The sequence below is a fragment of the Talaromyces atroroseus genome (genome assembly GCF_001907595.1).
Source record: "Talaromyces atroroseus strain IBT 11181 chromosome Unknown scaffold_6, whole genome shotgun sequence".
In the NCBI taxonomy this organism is placed as follows: domain Eukaryota; kingdom Fungi; phylum Ascomycota; class Eurotiomycetes; order Eurotiales; family Trichocomaceae; genus Talaromyces; species Talaromyces atroroseus.
Genome location: NW_017971438.1, coordinates 866935 through 890920, shown reverse-complemented (window position 1 = coordinate 890920; position 23986 = coordinate 866935). Strand labels below are relative to the sequence as shown.

The 23986-nt window shown below is 48.0% G+C and overlaps 7 protein-coding genes across 7 annotated transcripts; 4 read left to right on the top strand and 3 right to left on the bottom strand.

The window, feature by feature from the left end:
• Positions 1–429: 429 nt before the first annotated feature.
• Positions 430–6319, top strand: UA08_05228 (hypothetical protein; the record flags this gene model as incomplete). Its single annotated transcript, XM_020267527.1, has 8 exons — positions 430–2231; positions 2279–2345; positions 2382–4927; positions 4973–5658; positions 5761–5855; positions 5885–5933; positions 6016–6158; positions 6206–6319. 8 exons carry the CDS (start codon positions 430–432, stop codon positions 6317–6319), a joined length of 5502 nt encoding a protein of 1833 aa, XP_020119697.1.
• A 422-nt stretch (positions 6320–6741) lies between these two features.
• UA08_05227 (hypothetical protein) lies at positions 6742–10246 on the bottom strand (the record flags this gene model as incomplete). The annotated part of the gene is made up of 2 exons (XM_020267526.1): positions 6742–9776; positions 9838–10246. The coding sequence occupies 2 exons, from the start codon at positions 10244–10246 to the stop codon at positions 6742–6744; spliced, it is 3444 nt and encodes a 1147-aa protein (XP_020119698.1).
• A 1342-nt stretch (positions 10247–11588) lies between these two features.
• On the top strand, positions 11589–13988 carry UA08_05226 (Double-strand break repair protein mus-23; the record flags this gene model as incomplete). Its single annotated transcript, XM_020267525.1, has 2 exons — positions 11589–11604; positions 11665–13988. The coding sequence occupies 2 exons, from the start codon at positions 11589–11591 to the stop codon at positions 13986–13988; spliced, it is 2340 nt and encodes a 779-aa protein (XP_020119642.1).
• An 807-nt stretch (positions 13989–14795) lies between these two features.
• Positions 14796–16512, top strand: UA08_05225 (1,3-beta-glucanosyltransferase gel2; the record flags this gene model as incomplete). Its single annotated transcript, XM_020267523.1, has 5 exons — positions 14796–14804; positions 14887–15017; positions 15075–15174; positions 15229–15513; positions 15565–16512. 5 exons carry the CDS (start codon positions 14796–14798, stop codon positions 16510–16512), a joined length of 1473 nt encoding a protein of 490 aa, XP_020119476.1.
• Positions 16513–16956: 444 nt separating this feature from the next.
• UA08_05224 (hypothetical protein) lies at positions 16957–18626 on the bottom strand (the record flags this gene model as incomplete). Its single annotated transcript, XM_020267522.1, has 2 exons — positions 16957–18380; positions 18584–18626. The coding sequence occupies 2 exons, from the start codon at positions 18624–18626 to the stop codon at positions 16957–16959; spliced, it is 1467 nt and encodes a 488-aa protein (XP_020119413.1).
• Positions 18627–20364: 1738 nt separating this feature from the next.
• On the top strand, positions 20365–21913 carry UA08_05223 (Aldehyde dehydrogenase; the record flags this gene model as incomplete). The annotated part of the gene is made up of 2 exons (XM_020267521.1): positions 20365–20426; positions 20482–21913. 2 exons carry the CDS (start codon positions 20365–20367, stop codon positions 21911–21913), a joined length of 1494 nt encoding a protein of 497 aa, XP_020119412.1.
• Positions 21914–22500: 587 nt separating this feature from the next.
• Positions 22501–23268, bottom strand: UA08_05222 (hypothetical protein; the record flags this gene model as incomplete). The annotated part of the gene is made up of 1 exon (XM_020267520.1): positions 22501–23268. The coding sequence occupies one exon, from the start codon at positions 23266–23268 to the stop codon at positions 22501–22503; it is 768 nt and encodes a 255-aa protein (XP_020119415.1).
• Between the last annotated feature and the right edge of the window lie 718 nt (positions 23269–23986).

The window sequence follows — 23986 nt, the reverse complement described above, 5'->3', positions numbered from 1 at the left end:
AATATGAATTTCAAGTCTGAGTTCAACTCTCAATGGATTTTGCGTTCGCGTTTTGAATGTCTGAAAATGTATATATGTGAATGTTTTCGGGCTTGTCGCGGTGCGTGCCAGTACGTAAGAGCCTACGGCCCAATATAGGGACCATGTGCGTCTCAACGAGAATAATCAGTATAAAGAAAAACTAGCTGTAGAGCATATAGCCACATATTTGTACTCTAGGCACTAGAGAGACACGTGTATCTTACGGTAGACCCACTGCGGCATATCCCGCTGTTTATTTTTAGCCGCTTGAGGTACGGGCTCGGATTTCTGAGTCTAACGTTTGTCCGTATGGCAGGTGCGGCTCTGGGTCACGCTCCTACCACATAACTGCCACAATGTTCCAAGTTTCCTAGTCACTCCTCTTCTAGAATTGCCATATTCCACACCATGTCTGCGCAGTCGAACCCTGATGGCTACGAAATGATTGAACATCAAGATGCCAGTCTTAGCTGCGCCGCGCTAGCCACCATTCAAGCATGGCTTCAGCCAACGGACTACGATGCCGCATCAAGTGAGTACCATCGGCATTTGTCTTCTCAAGCTCCTGGCACCGGATTATGGATGCTCCATACATATGAATTTCGCCAATGGCACGATACTTCCGGCCGTGGGAGTCTGTGGATCAAAGGCGTACCTGGAGCTGGCAAGTCTGTCCTTTCAGCCGCCGTCATTGAACGTTTCAAAAAGGTTGAAAGAGTTCCTGTGTTATTCTTCTTCTTCCGAGAAATTATTTCCGTGAATAGGAAGCCCCGGTCACTAATGTGTGATTGGCTCGCACAACTACTTCCTCACAGCGTCCGGCTACAGGCTACCCTACAGCCTCTTCTGGAATGCGAACTGGATGATATGTCTGATGATCAATTATGGCAGTACCTTCTTTTGGGACTATCCTCCATTGACAAAGTATATTGTGTTGTCGACGCATTGGATGAGATGCAGCTATCTGCCGAAGACGGATTCCTTAGCCGGCTAAATGACCTCCTTACTTTTCGACCCAACGCTGTCAAAGTCTTGATGACAAGCAGGCCAAACCAATACCTTCAAACAAGCCTACGAGATACCTCAATAATACATATCAATCTTCAACAAGCCCTCGTTGACGAGGATATAGAGGCATACGTCTCATACCGGTTGAGTGCTGTCCTAGATGACCCGAAGTTATTACAGTCCCTACTTTTGACGGTGTCCAAAAGATCCAGTGGCCTGTTTCTATACGCTCGGCTGCTATTAGACCAGATAATTCCTAGTCTTTCATCTCTTGGGGAAATTGGTGTCTCTAATTTGAGTGACATACTCCCTGTTGGCCTTGCGGAGATGTATGATAACGTCCTCGCTGAGCAGGCCAAGGAATTGTGTATCGATAGCCGTGATCAAGTTACAATTTTGGAATTGGCAACTCATTCTTTTCGACCGATGCGCCTCAACGAAATCGCTTGTTTTCTAGGATACTTACATCCGGGTCTACAAAACCCTAAAAATATTACGCGTGTGGCTTGCGGTCCGTTACTGGAAATCTTGGAAGACGAAACAGTCCAGGTTATTCACCATTCATTTACCGAATTTTTAGTAGGATCTGAGAAAGAACATGTCTCTAACAAGGAAATGCAGAGGAAGTTTCCCGTTTTTGACTCCCATAACATCCAGAAACGCTTGACTACCACACTTATTACATATCTACAATCGGGGGTTCTCTTGAGACAAGATAAATCTGATGAAAGCATCGGTGATATCTACGACTATGCATCCGCACGTTTGAAACACCCTCTTCTACAATACGCTGTAACCAATTGGGCGTATCATGCAAGCCAATACGATGTGCAAGATGACGGGTTCTTTCATGCCATTGGAAAGTTTCTTGACCAAACAAGCCCTCATTTTCGTCAATGGGCTTTGCTCGAGTGGAGTCCTGTGTTGAAAGCATCCCCATCGGCTCTCCATGTTGCGGCATTTGCCGGTTTAACGGAATATGCGAAATTCCTTCTCCAATCAGGCAATGGAGTTGATACTGTGGATGCTGTAGGCAGGACTCCTTTATGGTGGGGCGCACGTCAAAATCACACGTCCATAGTAGTTCTATTATTACAAATGGGCGCCAACCCAGATGCAGATGATTGCTATGGGAATAAGCCACTTCACGAGGCGGCAAAGAAAGATAATGCCAAATCGTCGAAATATTACTCGAGGCTGGTGTTAGCCTCTTGACGCCGAAGACCAAAGAGAATATTATAAGTGGCAGGATGCCTTCCGGCTCGAAACTCACAAAGGGAGACACAGCAGTCGACTATGCTTGTGCACAGGGACATGTGAGAACCATAAAGGTGATGCTACGATTTGCTCAGCCAGACACCTTGGTGCAAATACTATGCGATTCTTGTCGAAATGGAAAGCATGAAGCAGTTCGTGCAGTGCTCGAGAACTCCGAAGTCTCCCCAGATTCGAGATTATACGATGCAACTGCACTATATCTGGCGACACTGGCACGTAGTGTGCAATGTGTCGAGGCATTATTAGGAAATGGTGCGAGTGTTCACTTAGAATCGAGATACCTGCGTCCAAGCCGCAGGCTCGGTGCACCACCACCAAGAGAGGTTTCAAAACAACCTTTGAATGCTCTTGCAAATGCCTGGGTGGATAATGACGATGTCGCTTGTCCAGTAATCATGAATTTGTTACTCGAAGCCGGAGCTGATCTCGAATACGTGGATGGTAACGGAGAGACGGTCTTGTTCGATCTGTTTTCGAGAAGGAGGAAACCAAGCTTAGCAGCGGTCAGGTCTCTTCTCGAGCGTGGTTCCAACATCGCAGCCACTGATAAATCGGGACGCACAATTCTGCATCTTTGTGTTGAATACTACAGAGACATTGGGCTCTTGGAGGTCATTTTTCAATATGGTGCAAATATTGATGCCCGAGATCACGGCGGTAAAACCTTGTGGCATTCATTGTTTAAATCATCTGTACCCATTGAGGGGCCAGATACCCTCGATGCCGTTGTTGAGTATTTGTTAGAGAAAGGCGCAGGAAAGGTCTGCCTCATCCAAGATACGGATGGTAAAACTGCGCTCGAGAAAGCTGCAAGCTGTTTGAGCTGTGGTTTCCAAGCGTTCAGACGTGTTTTACAAGCAAGTCCTGATAGAGCTGTTAGAGAACGATGCCTCTGGAGCCTGATATCTTCTCATCGAAGTAGTCCAGAGTTATTCAATGAGCTTGTTTCGGCCGGTGTTTCTCTCAAAAAATGTGCTAGCGCTCTTCTTGCCAGTGTGCAAAACCAAAATATGTTTAGGACCTTACTTCACTGCGGGGCTCGATTAGATGCCGTTGATAAACATGGAAGAGGTGTTCTTCATTACTATATTATGACAAACCTCAATCCATCGGCGAGCAAGCTTCAAGAGTACGTTAAGATGGGTCTGGATCCTTGCATTGTTGATAGCAATGGGAATACCCTTCTACATGCTGCAGCATCTTATTATATGGGTACCACATCTCATGTCAAACTTATTGAGCAAATCCTGAACTACGGAATTGACATAAACGCCAAAAACCATCTCGGTCGAACAGCACTACATAACTATTTTAACAGCGACCGACCCATGTTGAATAACGGAGGACGTAACGCCCTACATTTCCTGGACCTTCTTTCAAGCAAGACTTCAAAACTCGATGTTGATGCTCAAGATAATGATGGTGTGACTGCACTCCATATATCTGCATCATGCTCGGAATTGGATGTAGATAAGCTACTGTCTGCTGGTGCTAATTCATCTGTTGTTGCCAAGAATGGAGACAACATACTACACATGGCTTGCGAATCCGGAAAAAGCAACATTGTTACGCTTCTGCTTGAAAGAATAGGAGATTCGCTAAAGGATCAGGTAAACAAATTGAAACGCACGCCACTACATATTGCCTGTCGACATGGCGTAGTAGAGTCCGTTTATTGTTTGTTGAGATCAGGACTCAACATTCATGCGAAAGACTATAAAGGCCGCACGCCGCTTCATGCTTGTGCCGAATTTGCAATTGAACAGAGACTAAATTTCGTTCTGGAATACTCAGACAACGATAAAATCAAACGTGCCAAAGCTCGAATTGGTGCAGTCCCGGGAAGTTTCTCGAAAAACCTCAACCCATCTCATTCCCATAATTGGAGGCCTACACCACCCAAACCTCTTCATGATACAAGGCTCATTGGGAACACTGTCTCTATGTTAATCGACGCTGGCGCATATGTTACAGCAAGAGACTCAGACGGGAAGACACCTCTTGATCTTGCTATATTGTATGAATGTCAGCAGATGGTGGACAGTTTACGACACACAGTGACAGATGTTCCGAAATATTGGGATACTAATCAAAAATATGATGTGTTTTCAACCGTTGTCGCTTTAAACCAAATGCCCCGGGTGTCGGCTCTTGAGAGTGCTGATATCTCGTTACAAGATATTCTGGCGGATCCTGCTCACTACATCAATATTCTAAGCATGCCAGATCTGGAATTTCTTCTCAAAGCTGGGGCAGACTTCACTGCAGAGAGAAGCCACTTCACGAAAATCTCGTTTCTACACAGCTCTGTACGGTCAGGTCGACTTGATTTCATAGAGAAATTGGGAAGTGCCATGAAAACTTTTGATGACGCGGATTTTATCAAAAGAGTTCTTGAGGAGAATGGGAACAGGAAAATAAACTACCCGCCATATTTTGAGCCAATGTTGCACGTTGCCTGCAACCAAGAGCTATCCAATCTTGCAGTAATAGGCCTGCTCGTCAACAAATGTGGTGTGGATGTAAATGCTCAAGCATTAATTCCATCAGTACCATCTGGCAAAGATTTGGTACTTGGTCCGACTGCTCTACATGTTCTTGCGGACTCCCAGTTCTACTGGTGAGTAACAGATCTTTCAGTTGTTCATTATTGATTATTGAATAGGCAATTACTCGCAATCCGCTTCCTTGTCGAAAAGGGGGCGATCGTTGATGCTAGGGATTCAGCAGGACGAACCCCTCTACACCTCGCCTGCGGAGGCCACAGAATAGATCTTATGCGTAGGAGCCATGGCTATTGGGGTCAAGAATGCGTAAAGCTTCTGCTCGATCTTGGAGCAGACCCTAATGCTCTCGACAATGAGGGGCTTTCACCTATCCACAAGGCCGGGTCAAGTCCAGAAATCATCAAAGCTCTCATTCGCAGGGGTGCCCGTCTTGACGCTGGAAAAATCAGTCCTCTTTTTGCGGTGATTCAGCAGCAAAATGCACGGGCATTGCGCGCGATTCTCGACCTGGGTGCCGACCCCAACAGTATAGACACTAAAAGCTTCTGCAAATTGAATTATAAAATCAACGACCAGGCAAAAACCGCGTTGAAAACCGCGTTGTTTTGTGCCAGCTTTCCTGGAAATACATCGGATGCCTCAACGACACTTGTTCAACTGCTCCTATCGTTTGGCGCTGACCCTTTCGTACCGCTAAACGACCATGAAACATTGATACACTTTGTCTTCGAGAACGCAGAGTATTCGATCATTTCTGCGTATATCGAGTTTGCTCATAAAATCGATTTGAATGCGACAGATCAACGTGGGCGGAACCTTCTGCATGCTGCATGCAGTTGGTTATGTAAGATTCCTAGGCGAAGTATACACCAAACATCCCAACAAGAAGAAGAAAGATTAATCAGTCCGCCTATTCAACTATTAAAAACAAATATCAACGTACTAGCCACTGATAATGAAGGTCGCAACGCCTTGCATCATATCATTGATAACCCTTATATGGAAGCAGATACAATCCTTCAATTTCTCGCCCATGACGTGGTTAAACCATTAATACCACAACAAGACAGGCAAAATCTGACGCCTTTACACATGGCTTTCCGAATGCTGCGTCCAGCAGTATGCGAAAAACTGTTGACAATGGGATGCAATATCCTCGAAGCAGATCCCACAAACGGTGCAACACTACTACACTATATAGCCTCACAATGCCTTTGCACACGTAAAACACGACCTGAATTTTCAATATTGACAGATGATGAAGAACAAACTTACTGGAAGGCACACTATGATGGCTGCATCCGTCTCTGGCAAAAGTACTTGAATACAGGCGGCAACTTCAATGTGCGTGATAACAACTCATCGACTCCATTACTGTATTATATATCAAGTTCTGGCATGGAAGTGAGCAGAGATCCAACGAAGGAGGTGACTTGTTGCCACGTAGAGCACTTCTCGGATTTGTTTCCAAACAATTCGACAGTGGATATGTTCGCTATGAATGAAAATGGAGAAAATGCACTGCACTTGATTGCGCGCCGCGAAAAATCTTTTGATACAACACCAGAGCAGGAGAAAAGTCTGTTCATGTTCATGATGGGAAAAGGATTGGCGCCGCTGCAAGAGGACGCTGAGGGACGGTCGAGTTTGGACGTGGCTTCTGTTTTGAGCAAGAAAAGTATTTTGAGTATGTTTCAGTATCAGGCTTGATCAGCTACATAGGTACCTAGGTAGATGTCGTGTTCAGTAAGACAAATGTATCAATTGAGTTTGAAATTGGAAAAAATAACAACTAATCATTAAAGAAGAAGGGGACAAGCGGAAAATACTAAACGCTTAGAATTGGCGGGTGATATGTACCCTCAAACATGCAACCAGGTAAAAAGAATAAACAGCCAGTAAAAACTCAAAAGTAAAAACCGAACTACTACGCCCTTCCTTTTCCCTTGTTCCTCTCAAAACTGGAATTGCCATATGTCATGGACAGCAATGCCGGAAATTCCTCGTCCTGCTGGACACTAGCCTGCTCACGACTCTGCTCCTCGGCGAGACTCAACTGGATGGCAAACTCCAAATCATCCATTTCCTGTTGATTGCTGCTCTCGGGCTCCGGCGGGGAACTGGCTGGTCGACTGCGGTCGAACTTTGCTCCCTTGCCATACTTAATTGGAATTGAACTGCTTGCAGTTTGCTTGTCGGACCAGCTCGGGGTCTCGTCAAGTAAGCTTAAGCGTATGGCTTCCGCAATGTCAGGAGCAAGCTCTTCTTCGACAGTCTCGAGAGCCGGTGAAGATGATGACGAAAACTCGCGCGGCGGGAAAGAGCTATTTTGAGCCGCAATTGTATCACTAGAAACACTGCTGGCCATAGTACTAGTTCCACTGTCTTTACGTTTAGTTGCGTCGCTGTTCCAGCTCTCTGTGCTCAGCAGCTGAGCATAAGCAAGGAGTTCCTCTTCGGTCGCGTCGGGCCCAAGCAAGTCTGTTCCAAATCGGTGACTGAAGTGCTCCCTTTGCCTCTGATCCTCGACAAACTGTCGTTTCATTTCCTCGTGCTCATCTTCAATGAAATCTTTCAGAGCATTCCGACCAGTGCTGCTGAAGCGCTGACCATCCGCAGACGCATTACTGCCTCGATGAGATCGCCGCAGACGACGTTTGTTGGTCTTGTACTCGTCGGCAGCAGACGAGCTGTACGACCAGTACCGAACATGTGTCCCAAGAGACACAACACCTCGTAGTACGGTGGGATCTGGATCCAGACAGATTGCACCTGCGGCAAAATAATTATTTCCAACTCCTAGAATAGATGCTTCTGCCTGGATGAGACGACGACGGGCACGAGACGAGAATCTAGAGTGTAATGTACGGATTGGCCGAGTTGTTGAGGCCAACGGGTCCCAAGCTTCAACTAACCCGTCATTTCCACCATGCACCAGATACAAAGATGTCAACGCAAGACATGAAATTTGAGGCGATTCTGTATGAATTATTCGGATTGGAGAGACCGTATTCACCAATCCAGAAGTACGGCTTGTTGGTGCCCTCATGTTCCAAACATAAATGGAACCAGTGTCGGTACCTACAGCGAAGAGACGGGATCGTTGCCCAGGCACTCCAGATTCAGAAAGCGAGGTATCCATATGTGGCAACGGTGAAGAAAGGGGAGACGACATGGCGGAGGAACTTGACATCCCAAGGAGAGGATCCTCGGCCACGGTGAGAAGTGCTAGGGTGGACATATCAACCGCAGTTGCGGTCAACTGAAGTGATTTAGAACCACCAAAGACAAAATCGGTTGCTTTCCACTCGGTATTGGCAGTACTTGGGATGCCATATTTAACATGACTTGAAGCTCTAGACCGAGGCAGACTAGCAGATCTAGGTATCTGGGGCGTGCTTGGTCCACCAAACAAGGAAGCTGGAGGCTTCGAGCTCGAGAGTTTTGAAGGGGTTTCAAGAATGGCCATCACATCCTCAACTGGCGTCCTCTGACGGACGTAGCGGCGGATTGAAGCACGCTGGTTTTGGTCAAACCCGCAATTGACGATGAAAATATTTTCACCGGCTCCATTCAAATCGTCACCAGCAAAATCGACTTTGAGCTGTCTTCGCATGTCCCAACCTTCACAAACTTTGCGGAAATGCCTGGGTTTAAACGCAAGAAACTTCTCAATCTCTTTAGTTTCCGCTGCAATCTGGCTATCATTTAGGCCCATGGAATCAGTAGAGGAGCGTGGACTATAACTGCCATCAACCAACTCTCTGTTGAACGGATCCGGTCTAGCAACACGGTGGGTGGCCTCAACAAGTTCCCAGCGAACACTACGACCGGCCTTCCAAGCCAGTCTTTCAAGTTGTTCAGGCGAAGCTTTGGGAGGAACTTCAGGAACAGTTGGAAGCTCGGTTAAATAATAAACCTCGCCTAAGGCGTTCAAGACAGTAGCCCAAATACGGCGAGTAGAATATCGACTTGCCGAAAAATTCTCATCTACGACGATGGAAATAATGGGCACACCCGGACTAAGTACCCATTTGGCGGTGACTTGGCCACGGTCAAAGCGGCGGTCATGTACGGGACTTGTTCCAAGAGAGTATGCTGTCAAAATACCTGATGACGAGCCAGACAGAATACCGATCATGCTGTTTGTCATCTTCAAAACATTGGGGGATTTGGCAATCCATACCGAACTAACGCCAGTCGTAATCATGTTGAGAGCAGGAATACCTGCTGCGGGTTCTGAGTCGAGCTCGGAATAACTGAGGAAGCGACCTCGTTGTTCGCCAGATGAGAGGAAGTAGCTCCGGCCTTGGGGGCATCCTTCACCGTATATCATGCCATAAGGCTGACTTACGTCCATAGAATTCGGGAGTCCAATCATGTCACCGGATCCCAAGCCATACTCAGCTTCACCAGTATACAGATCTGCAAAGTGCTGGAAAAGTCGACGGGCAGTGAGACCCCAAGGGCCCGTCTTAGCGGCAGAAGGGTCGCTCATTGAAGCAACACCTTGCTCTGCCGCTCCGTGAATGAGAAGAGGAGTTTTTTTGCCATTGTTAGGAGTGAACAATGCATCAATATGACTAACAGGGTAAAGAAGCTGGGACGTATAAGTCGCAAGAGCCGATCCAGCTTGGATACCACCAGCACGAGCATTATGCCTGCCAGGGGAGGACGGAGTTGCCGGTTTTCCCCTAGCGAGAGAGCGCAAAAGTCGTGTTCGAAGAATATATTCACTGCGCCAGGAGGCTAAAGCTGTCAATCTAGTGAACGAGCGCCTGTCCGACACCCAACCATCAGAAGAAATATCTTCCTCAATGCTGCTGGGGCCCGGGAAATAGCGCGCGAACGCAATTCTCCAGGCATGCGGGGTTGTGACTAGCGTATGGAATCGACGGGACACGAGTGTTATGGCTGTCAAGGCAGCCGGTGGTAAGTGGGAGAGAATGTGGGTAAGAACCTCTGAGAGCACTTATTAGTTACAGAATTTAACTCTCAATTAATTCCAGAGATGCGAGCGCACCGTTGGGGAGATCTGCGAGGGATTGGCGTGGGTTGGCTCGCAAGACATAAACCTTTGACTTTGACTCATTTTGCGCCGGAGAAGACTGCGGGACATCTTCCTCTAAATCATCGCTGTGAGGCTCATAGTGAGTCGATAATGGCGATGATGCAAGAACTGCATCGTTGCTCAGTCGTCGCAGCAGCGGCTCTTGGATCCTACCATGCACTCCCCCTCCTGCTGGCGCGGAAGGCGGCAAATCGCTCGACGCGTCGTTGAAGTGCCGGTCTCCGACATCTTCGCGGGGAAGAATGTCGAGGACCGGTTCATCACAACGATGGTCATTGCCATGCTGGGAAGAGGTTGTAGAAGCGGCGGGGCTGGCGTTGGTGAAAGGAGATTGCGAGACGGCAGTGGGCTCTGGAAGCATAAACGGTTTGGTGTAAAGGTTGAGCAACGGAAGTGCGACTGACCAGAAAAGCGCTGGATCAGTCGATGGCTAGAGAGCGATGCGCGAGGGAATGGAAGGCGTTTGTTTGGCTTCGGCGATACCTGAGGGGCGAGGGGGGGTTTGGAAAGAGGGAGCAATAGCGGTCGGGTGAAAAACGGTGATGAGGGAAGAAGATGAGGTGAGGTTAGCCCTCGCTGACTAACCACGGGTGTTGTCGGACGTTCTGGCCGCGCGGTTTTTGCTTGGATGGACAAAATCCAACTGCGCAGTTACTAATGTTATAAGCTTGCATAATTTGGATCAATGAGGAAATCAGTATTGACCCATATCGTACCTACCCAGGTATGTAGACGCACATTATATATGTATAGTTATATATTAATCTGACATATTAAATAAGCAAGAATATAACTAACAATCACTAAAATAAAATTTATGGGTATAATAAGAGCATCTAGACTATGTTTTCTGTTCTCTGGAAGTAGCCCTCACCTAGCCCTACTAAGTTACATGGTTAATCAGTGTGTCATTACATACGCTGATCTATAACTATACCAATTATTTTAACCGTGATAAAAGGTTCATCACGCTTGCTAGAGAATGCTAGAATTCGCCACGCTAGTTCTGATGCTGAGGAATGTTCTCCATCCTCGCTGCATTCAACTCAAATTCCAGCCTACTTGCTCCGTCGCCCCATGCCTCCCACCTTGCTGCCTTGATCCAGCGTCGCAGACGTTGTTGGAAAGAGAACATGCCGCATGCTCTGCAACCGGTGGCATCAATGGGTATTCATGGTTAATCGACTGCAGTGCTTCATTCAGTTTTGGGTGGCTGGATTGGATAAAATTGGAAACTCCTGTCTGAGTCGACGCATTGTTGGAGAACATGGGTCTTTCGTTTGTGGACCACCAGGGGAATGGCGATGGGACATGGATGGTTTGAATATAACCTTAGTTTATGCTCTGAGGGTCAACTTCTTCAATTAATTTGCTATTCCATATCCGTACTAGCGTCCCAATTGCCAAAACGGTTAGCGCCGTTCTGCACCAGACCTTGCAAAACAGTCGAGGACAGCAAGCACAACGTGAAGATCACACGCGAGAAGAGAACGGGGAGAGAAAAGAACAAATACATACGTTGACAAATTTATGGTGCATAGTACATTTTCCCAGGACCAGATTTCCATATGGTCGCTGGTATCAACAGCGATTTCAGGAAGGAGCGCTCTCTCTAGGCAACACCCGCCTCCACGTCAGCTTAGGGGGCCAACATCTCGCTATTTCTCTACCAGATTCTCGATAAGAAGAGCTATTTTCAAGACATGCCGCCCCTAGGAGGTAAGTTATCATGTGGCTACTTGAAGGAATATAAGGACGTCGTATTCTAAGTAGCTACAGACGCCGACACGATTCGCATCTTAGTCGCAACAGATAACCATGTCGGTTACAATGAGCGCGACCCTGTCCGCGGCGATGACAGCTGGAAGAGCTTCCATGAAATTATGTGTCTTGCCAAAGTGCGCGATGTTGACATGGTTCTTCTCGCCGGGGACCTCTTCCATGAAAATAAACCATCGAGAAAGTCCATGTATCAGGTCATGCGCTCATTGCGCATGAACTGCCTAGGCGACAAACCTTGCGAACTGGAGCTGCTTAGTGATGCTAGTGAGAACTTTCAAGGGGCTTTTAACCATGTGAACTATGAAGATCTTGATATTAACATTGCAATTCCTGTTTTCTCCATTCATGGGAATCACGATGATCCATCTGGCGAGGGCCATCTGGCGGCACTGGATATTCTACAGGTTTCAGGCCTGTTAAATTATTATGGGCGAACGCCAGAGTCAGATAATATTCAGGTCAAGCCGGTACTGCTTCAAAAGGGCCGCACAAAACTCGCTCTGTATGGCCTGAGCAATGTACGAGATGAACGACTTTTCCGTACTTTCCGTGATGGCAAAGTCAAATTTTTTCAACCTTCCGTTCAGAAAGAGGACTGGTTCAATCTGATCTGTGTCCATCAGAACCACCATGCACATACAGAGACGGGATACCTACCTGAGAATTTCTTACCTGAGTTCCTCGACCTAGTCATTTGGGGTCACGAACACGAATGCATGATTGACCCCAGACAGAATCCCGAGACGAAATTCCATGTCATGCAACCTGGATCGTCAGTGGCTACATCGTTAGCACCAGGCGAAGCTGTCACCAAGCAAGTGGCGATTCTATCCATCACTGGGCGGGAGTTTGAGAGTGAACCAATACCCTTGAAAACAGTACGCCCGTTCATCATGAAAGAACTCGTGTTATCCGAAGACAAAAACGCGAAGAAGTTGGCGCGAAAAGAGAACAATCGAACTGAAGTCACCCGCTTGCTGATGTCCTATGTCGAAGACCTAATTGAGGACGCGAAAGCACAATGGCTGGAAGCACATCGGGATGATATTGGGGACGACGACGAACCGAATATTCCCCTTCCTCTTGTTCGTCTTCGAGTGGAAACGTCGACACCAGAAGGTGGCAGTTTTGATTGCGAAAACCCACAGCGATTCTCCAATCGTTTTGTAGGCAAGGTAGCGAACGTAAATGATGTTGTACAGTTCCACCGAAAGAAGAAAGCCACTACGACCCGCAAAGCTGATAATCTAGCCACCGAGACAGCCATGTCACACTTATCGTCCCTGGACACGGTCAAAGTTGAGCAACTAGTTCGCGAATTGTTGACCGCGCAATCGCTTACCATACTTCCTCAGAACCTCTTCGGTGATGCCGTGTCTCAGTTTGTTGACAAAGACGACAAGCATGCCATGGAAATGTTTGTGAATGAGTCGCTCGACAGCCAAATCAAGCACCTCATGGCACTGGAGCGTGACGCAGACCTCGAAGACGAGGATGAGGTACATCAATCGTTACGAAATGCTATGGAGAAGTATCGTGGACAAATGGAAGAGTTGTTTTCCAAAGGCACGGTAAGAAGGACTCGAGGACAAAAGCGATTTAAACCCAAACCGGACGGCTGGGATTCAGAATTTGATGGGCTGTGGGAGGATCAACCTGGGGCGTTGATACATTCGGATAATGAGGGCGGCGATCCACATGAAGAGGATCTTGCGGAGGATGGCACCGAAAGGGGCACAGCGTCAAGTCGAGGCAGAGGACGAGGCAGACGTGGTGCAGCCAGCAGCACTACTCGCAAATCTGCTACGAGTACTACTAGCGCCAAGAAACCTGCTACCTCGCGAGGGGGCAGGGGCAAAAAAGCTGTCATAGATGACGAAGATGAAGATGAAGATGAAGACGTCATTATGGCCAATGACTCCATGGAAGAACACGAAGCAATCGAATCAGACAACGATGACTCCCAAGCACTCTTCGTCCAGCAACAGCGCACCAACAAACCATCGCGTAGTACACGACAACCGGCAGTAGCAAGCGTGACGACGGGATCGCGAAGCCGCACAAAGAAAGATGCGTCTCCAGCGCCATCGTCGGTGACAGCAGCAGCATCATCGACCCGACGCGGCGGCCGCGGCGGAGCAAGATCTACACAGCAGACAACCCTCAACTTCGCATCGCAGGCCAGTTCGACCGGTGTAGCACGGCGTAACGCTGCCCGTACAGCCAGAGCAGGCTTCACGGAATTAAGTGATGTTGACGATGACGACGATGACGATGCTTTCGAGCCAGCAGTAGCCATTAGCACTCGAAAGCGCCGGTAGGGAGAATCCATATTGCATTTATTCTTTCCTTAGTCTCCAATCGGCATGTAAGCGATACTGTCTCATAGAGTACACCAAATCCACCCTTGTCTGGTTCTTCGCAGATCTCAGCAAATGCGTATCAAGGAGTCATTCATGCAAGGCGAATGGACAGCCAAGTTCCGTCCACGTCCAGCCGTCGGAATAGCAAATACCATGTATTCGTAGACAGGACGTCCATCTCACGTTCCGGGCATGGACAGCGAACGATTGGAATGAATAGTGTTACATCCCTCCCTCCACGGATCGTCGTAGTTGGCTAGCCCTTATCCCGCCGACAGTGACACCGTGATTGGCCAGACAGGGTGGAACATATCAAATGGGCTATCTCGCATCTCGCAGCCAATCATGGGGTAGACATGTTTTTCGTCTTTCCACGTAACTTGCATGGCGATGATGCTATTGAGCATGCCCCAATTTCGCGGGACGTTGGAAAAAGGATCAGGAATGCACCTCGCCCCACCCGCTGCGAAACACGGGAGTATAGTTCGTCGCACTAGCCCCAGCTGGGATTAGCTTGGCCCGCACAAGCCGCACGAGCAAGGATTAAAGGAAGGAGCCTCTCCTGCTTGTTTCACTTTGCATCGTCCATCCTCCGTCGCTCCTTCTCCGTGTCGTTTTTTGTTTTTCCTTCTTCTTATTTTTGGCAGTCGCTCGCTCGTTCGTTCTTTTCTCTCTTCGCTGTCGCTCTCTGCGACTCAGACTTTGCTCTGCTCTCGCTGCCACTCTTTCGCGCTATACTACACATATCTCATTCCATAGATCACAATGATTGCAGTGCGTACCCACTGACTTTGAATGGCAGATTCTGTTCCTGTCAAAAAAAGAAACTAACAGTGCTTGCTCAATTACCGCGCAGTCTTACGCAAAACTCTTCGCCGCCGTGTGTGGCCTGGCTTCGACCGCCGCCGCAGTCAACCCGCTCGTTGTCGAGGGGAAGGACTTCGTCGACAGCGTCACGGGAGAGCGCTTCCAGATGATCGGTGTCGAGTAAGTGCCAGTATTTTGCTTGTGCATCACATCCCATGCGCTAACCACCGCCAAAAGCTACCAACCTGGCGGTTCTTCTGGCTTCAAAGGCACCAGCGATCCCCTCAGCGACCCAGCGTCGTGCTTGCGTGATGCCGCCATCATGCAATACCTCGGTGTATGTCTTGTCTGCGCGTCACTCAAACTTGCCTGCTACTGACTCGGATCCCAGATCAACAGTATCCGTGTATACAACTTGGCTCCTTCGGCTAATCACGACGAATGCGTTTCCATCTTCAATGCCGCCGGCATCTACTTGGTTCTGGACGTCAACTCCCCCCTCGAGAATGGCTCTCTCAACCGCGCCGCTCCATGGGAATCGTACAATGATATCTACATGCAGCAAGTTTTCGGCATCATCGAGTCGTTCAAGAACTTCCCCAACGTCGCTGGTTTCTTCTCTGGCAACGAAGTGATCAACCAGGATAGTACTGAAGATGTTCCAAACTACATTCGAGTATGTTTCACCAAAACACAGCATAATTCTTGCGGCTAACCAAGGAAACAGGCTGTTCAACGTGACATGAATGACTACATCGCCAAGAACTCCAACCGTACGATCCCTGTCGGTTACTCCGCTGCTGATGTTCGCCCAATGCTGGTTGACACTGCTTATTACTTGTCATGCAACCTCACCAACGCAACTGACTCTCGCTCTGCCTTCTTCGGTCTCAACTCGTACTCGTGGTGCGGTGACGCAACCTACGAATCCAGTGGCTACAACGTACTTACCGATGACTTCAAAAACGTTTCTATCCCCGTCTTCTTCTCGGAGACTGGCTGCAATGCCGTCAAGCCACGAACATTCAGCGAGATTGAATCAATCTACTCAACCAACATGACCGATGCCATTTCCGGTGCTCTCATCTACGAATGGACTCAGGAAGCGAATGATTACGGGCTCGTCCAGATCAACGACAACGGAACTATTACTCTTCTTACCGATTTTATAAATCTAAAGGCAGCGTACGACAAGCTTGATTTCAGTGCTATTGTTGCGTCAAACGCTACCCAGAACTCAATCGAAGCTCCCGTCTGTGACCCTGACTTTATTACTTCCAATGTTACCAAGGATTGGGATATCCCAACTCGCATCGCTGGAATCGACAAGATGATCAACGACGGTTATACAACAAATGTTTCCGTTGGTTCATTGGTTTCTGTCTCCTCGACTAACCTAACTCAGACCATCTACGACCCTTCGGGCAACATTATCAGTGGTATCATGCTGAATGTTCTCGCCAATGGGACCGTTAACAAGCCCGGCGGCAACAGTACTACCACTACCGTGTCATCTTCATCATCTTCCGCCCTTCCTGACACTGCCAGCTCTAGCAGCAGCTCTATCGGCAGCTCTGCTTCTGCTTCCACAACCACTGGCGCTGCTGTCTCACATCGCGCTGCCACTATTTCAGGTCTCGGTGTCCTAGTTGCTACCGCACTTTTGGCTTTGTAAATTTTACCTAGCTATTTTTTCTTTCACTTGAACCCATAGAGTTTTCTGGTATTCAGTACGAAATTGGGGCTATTCTTGTATATGTTTAAACTCTCGGTGGCTAAAATGCATACGGCTCTCTCTGTGCTTGAAGATGCTTGTCGGTGTACATTATTTTGCGTCCAGTTCATTCCCACCATTGTTTCCATTCGTTGACCATGTCATAAGTTGATTGTGCCGTAATGCAATTGCTTTACGATTTTGATATTACCACTCAATGAATAAGAAGTTAATGGCTTTTATGGGATGGATATCTTCTATCTCCATCTCTGGGGGCGTATACATTAAAGTTGCAGAAGTCACAAGTATCCAAAACAAACATGAAGAAATGTAAGTAAATCCAAGCCAAACATATGCAACTCTAATCATTCATCATTCATTCATTCGTAACCAAGCGTAGTCCGGTCAAACCAAAGGAGGTTTAATCTCGTCAGTCCTCAACGAAGCGTCTTCTCTGTTCCGCCACCACTTCTCCAAAGCATTCTTCGCCTCCTCCTGTATCCGGGCTACCAGCACCGGATCCTCAGTCCTATTTTCCGCGAACCTTCCAAACGCCTCATTGACTTTCTCATGCCACCGAGGACCCCGATCTGGCACTACCTCCCTCCCCGCCTCAACCTCCGCCTGGAATTCATTAATACGCGCTAATAGATCTTGCATATCCCTAAATATCTGATCGGACGGCATGCGCTTTAGCCCAACCCAGTCCAACGCACTCAATCGGAACTTCTTGTCCACTTCAACAGTCGCTCGAATCACGCCTGTAGTGCGGAATGGGTTATTTTCCACCAAAAACTTCCGATCCAATGCCTCGGCCTCCCCCTGCAGAATCCGCGTGATACGGGTCGCAACAATTTCGGCCAGAGAGGCGTAGACTAATAGTCCCAAAAACGCCAATTGCATGTATCCGAGCATGTTGACCATGCATGCAACGGAGCAGATGGCGGACAAAGTGCCGGTGATGGTCCAGAACCAATGCAAAATACTGTTTTTAAGAGATCGGTTGAATTCCCAGGTACTTCGCGCCCAGGCTTCCATGGTGTCCTGGCGGCCCTTGAAGACCACGGTGCCCCCGGCGGGTCGTTGGTAGATGGCGAAGCGCGGGGTCGGGTCCTTTTTGATATTGATTTTCTGTGGCGTGACGAGCGAGGTCATTGATACGGCAAGACCGGCCAGCCAGTGTGTGCCGTAGAAAAAGAAGAGTGTGAGTGCCCAGAGATCGGCGCTGAGGAGACCAAGCACAATGCCAGCGACGATGATGAGGCCGTTGATGAGGGAGATGAGATTGAGCGCGGAGCAGCCTAGCCACTGTGTCATTTTGGAGGGACCATCGGGGCTTTGTCGTCTGTTGTCGTCGTCATCGCTGTCCATGCAAACAATCATGAAGTCATTGGCGGGCTTTGAGGAGGACTTGAACGCAATCACGTCGCCCAGCCACATGTTCCCAAAATCAAGTGGGAATTCCTTAAAGACCATATTGGACACCACGGGCAAGTTCTGAGTGTCCTGGGTGCACAAGGTAATGGCAGGATGGATGGACTGGAACGTTGCAGTCAAATGCTCAACCAGCACTTTCACGGGGATCAGGGTCGCCCCCATCATCATTGTATGCGGCCATATGAAGAAGCGACGATCATACTGCGTGTATAACCTGGCGGCACTCAGACTGGCGCGCGGATTGTGTAGCACCGCCGCAACACCGAGGGGGTCAAAGGTGACTTCGGTTGAGTTGTTTAGAGTTGCTTCTGGCCCATGTTTAGCCAGTGGTAGCTCATCGGCCCGCACCGCAACCGCGTTGAGGGCGAGGCCCACCGCAGACCATCGCAGATCTGCTTGGAAAGGCATCAGTTGATACTACGTAGTGTGTATGTAGTGCGTAGTTGCTGAGCCTTTTTTTTTTGTTTTTCCCTCTCTCTCTCTCTCTCAGCGAGTGGATCGGCGCGGCTGAGCTGGCTGCTGTTGACAGCGCACGGTCCAGCATTCGCTGATCTAAGTGCTTACTATAGTTTATTATGCTTTACCTAGGACATACTAGCTGCGATTGTAAATATTGTTCTTTGCGGTTTTGTGGGCATGTTCCGATTGATTCTTTTGGTTCTATTGCTAAGTTTCGTCTGTCTTGAGTGCGCCCCTGAGTAAGGCACCAATTAGGCCTGAGCCGAGGAGCTACCTTATTTGGTTAGCATATGTATCCGTTTTCTCGCCGTCCAAGAAGGTTAATTTCACTCCCATCACCTTCTTGGTGACATATGGGGAACATGTGGGTACCTCTTCCAGAGTTGCAGGCTACCTAGTTTCGATCTTCAACGGAGCCAGGTAAGTTAATTGCACTTCCTACCCCTAATTGTGGAAATTTCTGCGATTACAATTCTTGAAGGGGGGGGGGGGGGAAGAAAAAAAACAATAAGGCAGATAATACGAAAATAAGTTAACCTGCTGCTCTTCCTTTTATTGTAGTGCCATCGGTCGTATACTTCCTGGGCTTCCTTGCCAGTCAAATGCCACTGCTATTGCATTTGCTGCATGTTTCGGATTTAGCTCCGGCACGTATACTGCTATGAGTCCTGGGCTTGTGGCTCAGATTTCTGACGTCTGTGAGATTGGCATTCGTTCAGAAACAATGTATACTTTCATGTCAGTAGCAGCATTGACAGGTAGCCCCATTGGAGGGGCTTTAATATCAGCAGCATCGGGCAGTTATTGGAAGTTGCAGGTGTTCGCCGGGAGTATGCTTGGTACAGGCACTTGTTTCTACATTGCAGCCCGGATGGATTTGGCCAGAGGCAAACTTAGAGGAAACTTTTAAAGAAGTTTACAAATACACGCAAGTGCGTTTGTCGAAGAGAATTGTTCCGAGGATGAGGGATTTATTCCAACCGCAAAATACATCGAAAGTACCGAACGATACCTAGATAGCTTCATTTACAAGAATGACATTCGATGCTCACATAAATGCAAGTTGCGATCCTATATCGCTCAGAATTAGTTTACTTTATGTCCCTGCTGAATTCTCCAGCTGAAATCTGGAGAATCTTGTGAATTAAGTTGCAATGCAATATACTAGCATATTCAAGGTACCTAGGTTGGAGACCGCCATTGACACTTGAAATATAAAGTCACTTCAAGTTCAAATGCGTTAATAAGATGAAGTGCTTGCGCTCGTTGCAAAACATTAACCTGGTGGTCCTCCTCAGCTATCTCGTTGCTGATAGACCTATTCTTGTACACCTGGTAAATGTCAGCTCTTAATCTTATGTGGGCCTTCTTGCATTCTTCATCCCAAAATGCTTGCTTGCCTGATGGGAATAAAAGACTCTGGACAGACACTATAAATGCCTTGCAAAAGATTAATTGATAACTTGATCGAAAATAGATGTCGAGCTTGTAAGTTTAACTTGTAAAGCATATTTTGCTAGGTATTTTAATCAGAATCTATGTAGGTCTAGACGCCAAGCAGATATTATGCACGTACTCGTAGTTGTACCCCGCACCGCTCTGTGCATGGAAATGCTCCAGACCAATCATACACACATGTAATTTACGCGGTAATACACATACGAGATGATACGGAGCGGGGTTCGTGAATAAGCCCCGCGTCTTTGCGCACGCTTTCCGCTTCTGGAAGCTTTAGGTGGGTCGTCAAGCCCTGATTGGAAGATGCCCGCATCTCAGACCCACTTGACGTAACAGATTGTGCAGGTTCGCATAGATCCTCTCTGGGAGGATAAAACGGCCGGCACCTCCTCATTTCTCTCTCTCTCTGTGTATTCCCTTCCGTCTCACACATTACATCCATCAATCAATTGCTTCATCATGGCTCTCTCCCAGGAGATCACCCTCCCTAACGGCATCAAATACGAGCAGCCTCTCGGACTGTATGTATCAATAGTTACATAGCTTCCCTTACTTAGCTCCTCGCTAATAGGTCAGGTTCATCAACAACGAGTTCGTCAAGGGAGTTGACGGCAAGACTTTCGAGACCGTCAACCCTCACGACGAGAAAGTCATCACCAGCGTCCACGAAGCTACAGAGAAGGATGTCGACATAGCCGTCAAGGCCGCCCGTGAGGCCCTCGACGGACCGTGGAAGAAACTTATACCCACCGAGAGAGGACGACTCTTGACAAAGCTCGCCGATCTCTTCGAAGAGCACAAGGATATTATAGCTGGTATCGATACTTTGGACAATGGCAAGGCCACGCCTTTTTCCAAGGGCGATGTTCAGAATGCCTCGTACTGTCTTCGCTATTATGGCGGTTGGTGCGACAAGATCCTTGGCCAAACGATCGACACTGATCCCAACAGCTTGAACTACACTATCCACGAGCCCATCGGTGTTGTGGGCCAAATTATTCCATGGAATTTCCCCATGCTCATGTGGTCGTGGAAGATCGGCCCAGCTATAGCTACCGGTAACACTGTTGTCCTCAAGACTGCCGAACAAACTCCACTGTCTGCTCTGTACGTTGCCACTCTTATCAAGAAAGCAGGCTTTCCGCCTGGTGTGATCAACATTATCTCTGGTCTCGGACGCGTCGCTGGTGCTGCCATGTCTGCGCACATGGATATTGACAAGATTGCTTTCACTGGTTCAACATTGGTCGGTCGTCAGATTTTGCAGGCTGCAGCCAAGAGTAACCTGAAAAAAGTGACTCTCGAGCTTGGAGGCAAGTCTCCCAACATTGTCTTCCCAGATGCAGACCTGGAAAATGCCATTTCATGGATCAACTTTGGTATCTACTTTAACCACGGGCAATGTTGCTGTGCCGGTTCTCGCGTGCTCGTCCACGAGGCAATCTACGAGAAGTTCTTGGAAGCGTTCAAGGCCCGCGCAAATAAAAACAAGGTGGGCGACCCCTTCGCCGAGGGCACCTTCCAGGGACCGCAAGTCTCTCAGCTTCAATTCGACCGTATCATGGGCTACATTGAGGACGGCAAGAAGGCTGGCGCCAGAGTGATCACTGGAGGTGAACGTCAAGGCACCACGGGTTACTACATTAAGCCCACCATCTTCGCCGACGTCACAGGCGAGATGAAGATTGTGCAGGAGGAAATCTTTGGCCCGGTCTGTACCATACAGAAGTTCAAGGACGAAGAAGAGGCCATTAAGCTTGCCAACGCAACCACCTACGGCTTGGCCGCAGGCATTCATACCAAAGATCTCAACACAACTATCCGTGTAGCCAACGCCATCAAGGCTGGCACTGTGTGGGTCAACCAGTACAACAATACCCACTACCAAACACCTTTCGGTGGATACAAGGAATCAGGTATCGGCCGAGAGCTTGGCCAATATGCGCTTGAGAACTACACTCAAGTGAAAGCTGTGCGCATCTATCTCGGCAACTCTCCTTTCGGTTAACCGACACACTCTGCGGAGTACTCCGTCGTGATTGTATATATGCTACAGTCTGCTATAGTGGTGAATTATATTATCTTGTTACGCTTTTTGATGTCGACGATGAGTGTGTCGCCCTTATGTACCGAGGTTCGCCTAAAAGCAATGAAGTTGACCATATGAAACAGTAAAGGGAATCGTTTGCGTTGTAACAATAGATAAAAGTTAAACCCCCAACCGAAAGCGGTATACCTGTTCGTCTTCGGTGTAAACTGACCCCGAACTCACCGAGCGTATTTAATCAATGCTTACTTACCGTATCACGCCTGTATTTGGAGCAAGACGAAAGAACAATTTCGGCAGCATTACAGAGGGTATGTACTTCCAGTATAGGTGTTATCTCCCATGAAATTAACTATCTATAACTGGATGAGGTGATACATGTGCAAGAAAGAGAGTATTACAGCGTTGCATTCTGAAACTCAATATTAACTACATGAGAGAATGCAATATATCGAAATATAATCTGCATGCCCGATGAACTCCTGTTGTGACCTTTTAATTTGGAATGTGACTAGGCGATTCGTTGTATTGAAATTAAGAGGCCATGTCTAGATGTAGTCCCCCGTTCTTCTCAGAACATCTCTGTACAGCCCTAACATCTTCTCCACGATGCTCTCGTCAATGTGATCATCCACTACCTTTTCTCTACTCCTCCAAAAAGATGCCATGTCGATTTCCGACTGTCTCCGACAAGCATGTCGAAGCACACCGACAGGCATGACAAGATCTGGCGAAAATATGGTCGCCTGCTTCTGGCTCCGCTTCTGATCGCATAGCATATTGATCATGCACGAAAAGCTGACCCCAAGCTCAATCGCGCATACGCAAATCAAACGGATCCAGAACGAGTTGAAAGACATCAGACTCGGCAGGAAGACCGTATTGCACATTGCGTACACTCTTCTGGATGAATTGAAAGAGTAACCCTTTGATTCAGCATTAGCACGGCCGAAGCATTCCCCCTGCTTCATAGCATGGCTGTGGCAGTACACCCTCGTTCTCGCTCTTGCTAAAAGCTCATATTCCAGCAAAAATACAGCAGTCCTGTATCCGGCATAATCAAATTCCTGCGCAGTCCGCGCAAATGTGAGCATCGCCTCGAGCACACCCGTATTCTTCTCGTGCCGGTTACTCACGCAGATCTCGAGCACGCACCAGGGTCGACGGAGAAGGACCAGGAGTGTCTCTATGGGGCTGTCTCGCCCGATTATGCAATGCCGTTCATGCAAAGCAGCATTAAGTAGGAAATGGGGTTTTTGTCTGGCGATTTCTTGGGTTTTTGCAAATCGCGTGATGAAATTGGGGGGGTGGGGCATGAGTAAGGGTTGGATGGTAAGTCGGTGAAGTTCTTGAGGCGATAATGGTAAAAGCTTGATATCGTCCCACGAGATATATATCGGCAGAGAGACGGAAACGGTATGTGCTATAGCTTGCAGTCTTTGTATGTAGATGCCTGGTGGTTGTGGTGCATGCAGCATATCTATCCAAACAGACGGTAATGTGGCAGTTGAATATATCGCAAAAACATGACCAAAATGTACACCACCGCCTCGGTCACTGTTTGCACATGTCAAGAGTAGACTGGATTCGCTGCGCAGATAATGTGAGACTGTAATTTTGTCATGCAAGGAGCTGGTAGGATAACTTGATTTAGGGTTTGGAGGCCCATCTTGGTTCATTTCCCAAGACCAGGCCAAATGCAGAGAAGGAGAGGGAAAGTATTCTTCGTCGCTGTCAACACGCATTCATGGTCTGCGAACTTGGTGTCATATATCTGTAATTAAGTACGGATGTGGGGTTCTCGTGTTTTAGGCAAGGGACTTCACAAACGAAGGCTGAGAATTGTTGACACTGAGATTTTAATTCTCGGTTTTGTTGTGAGAGGGACCACAGCGTGAATTGTACCGAGTTTCGTCGATAGATGAGGCGAAAGAAAATATATAGAGTTCCAAGTCCACGTGACGAGGCGCAGTGATTAAACAACCAAGCCCGACGAACTAACAGTTCGAACAATACAGAAGAATACGTCAGGAC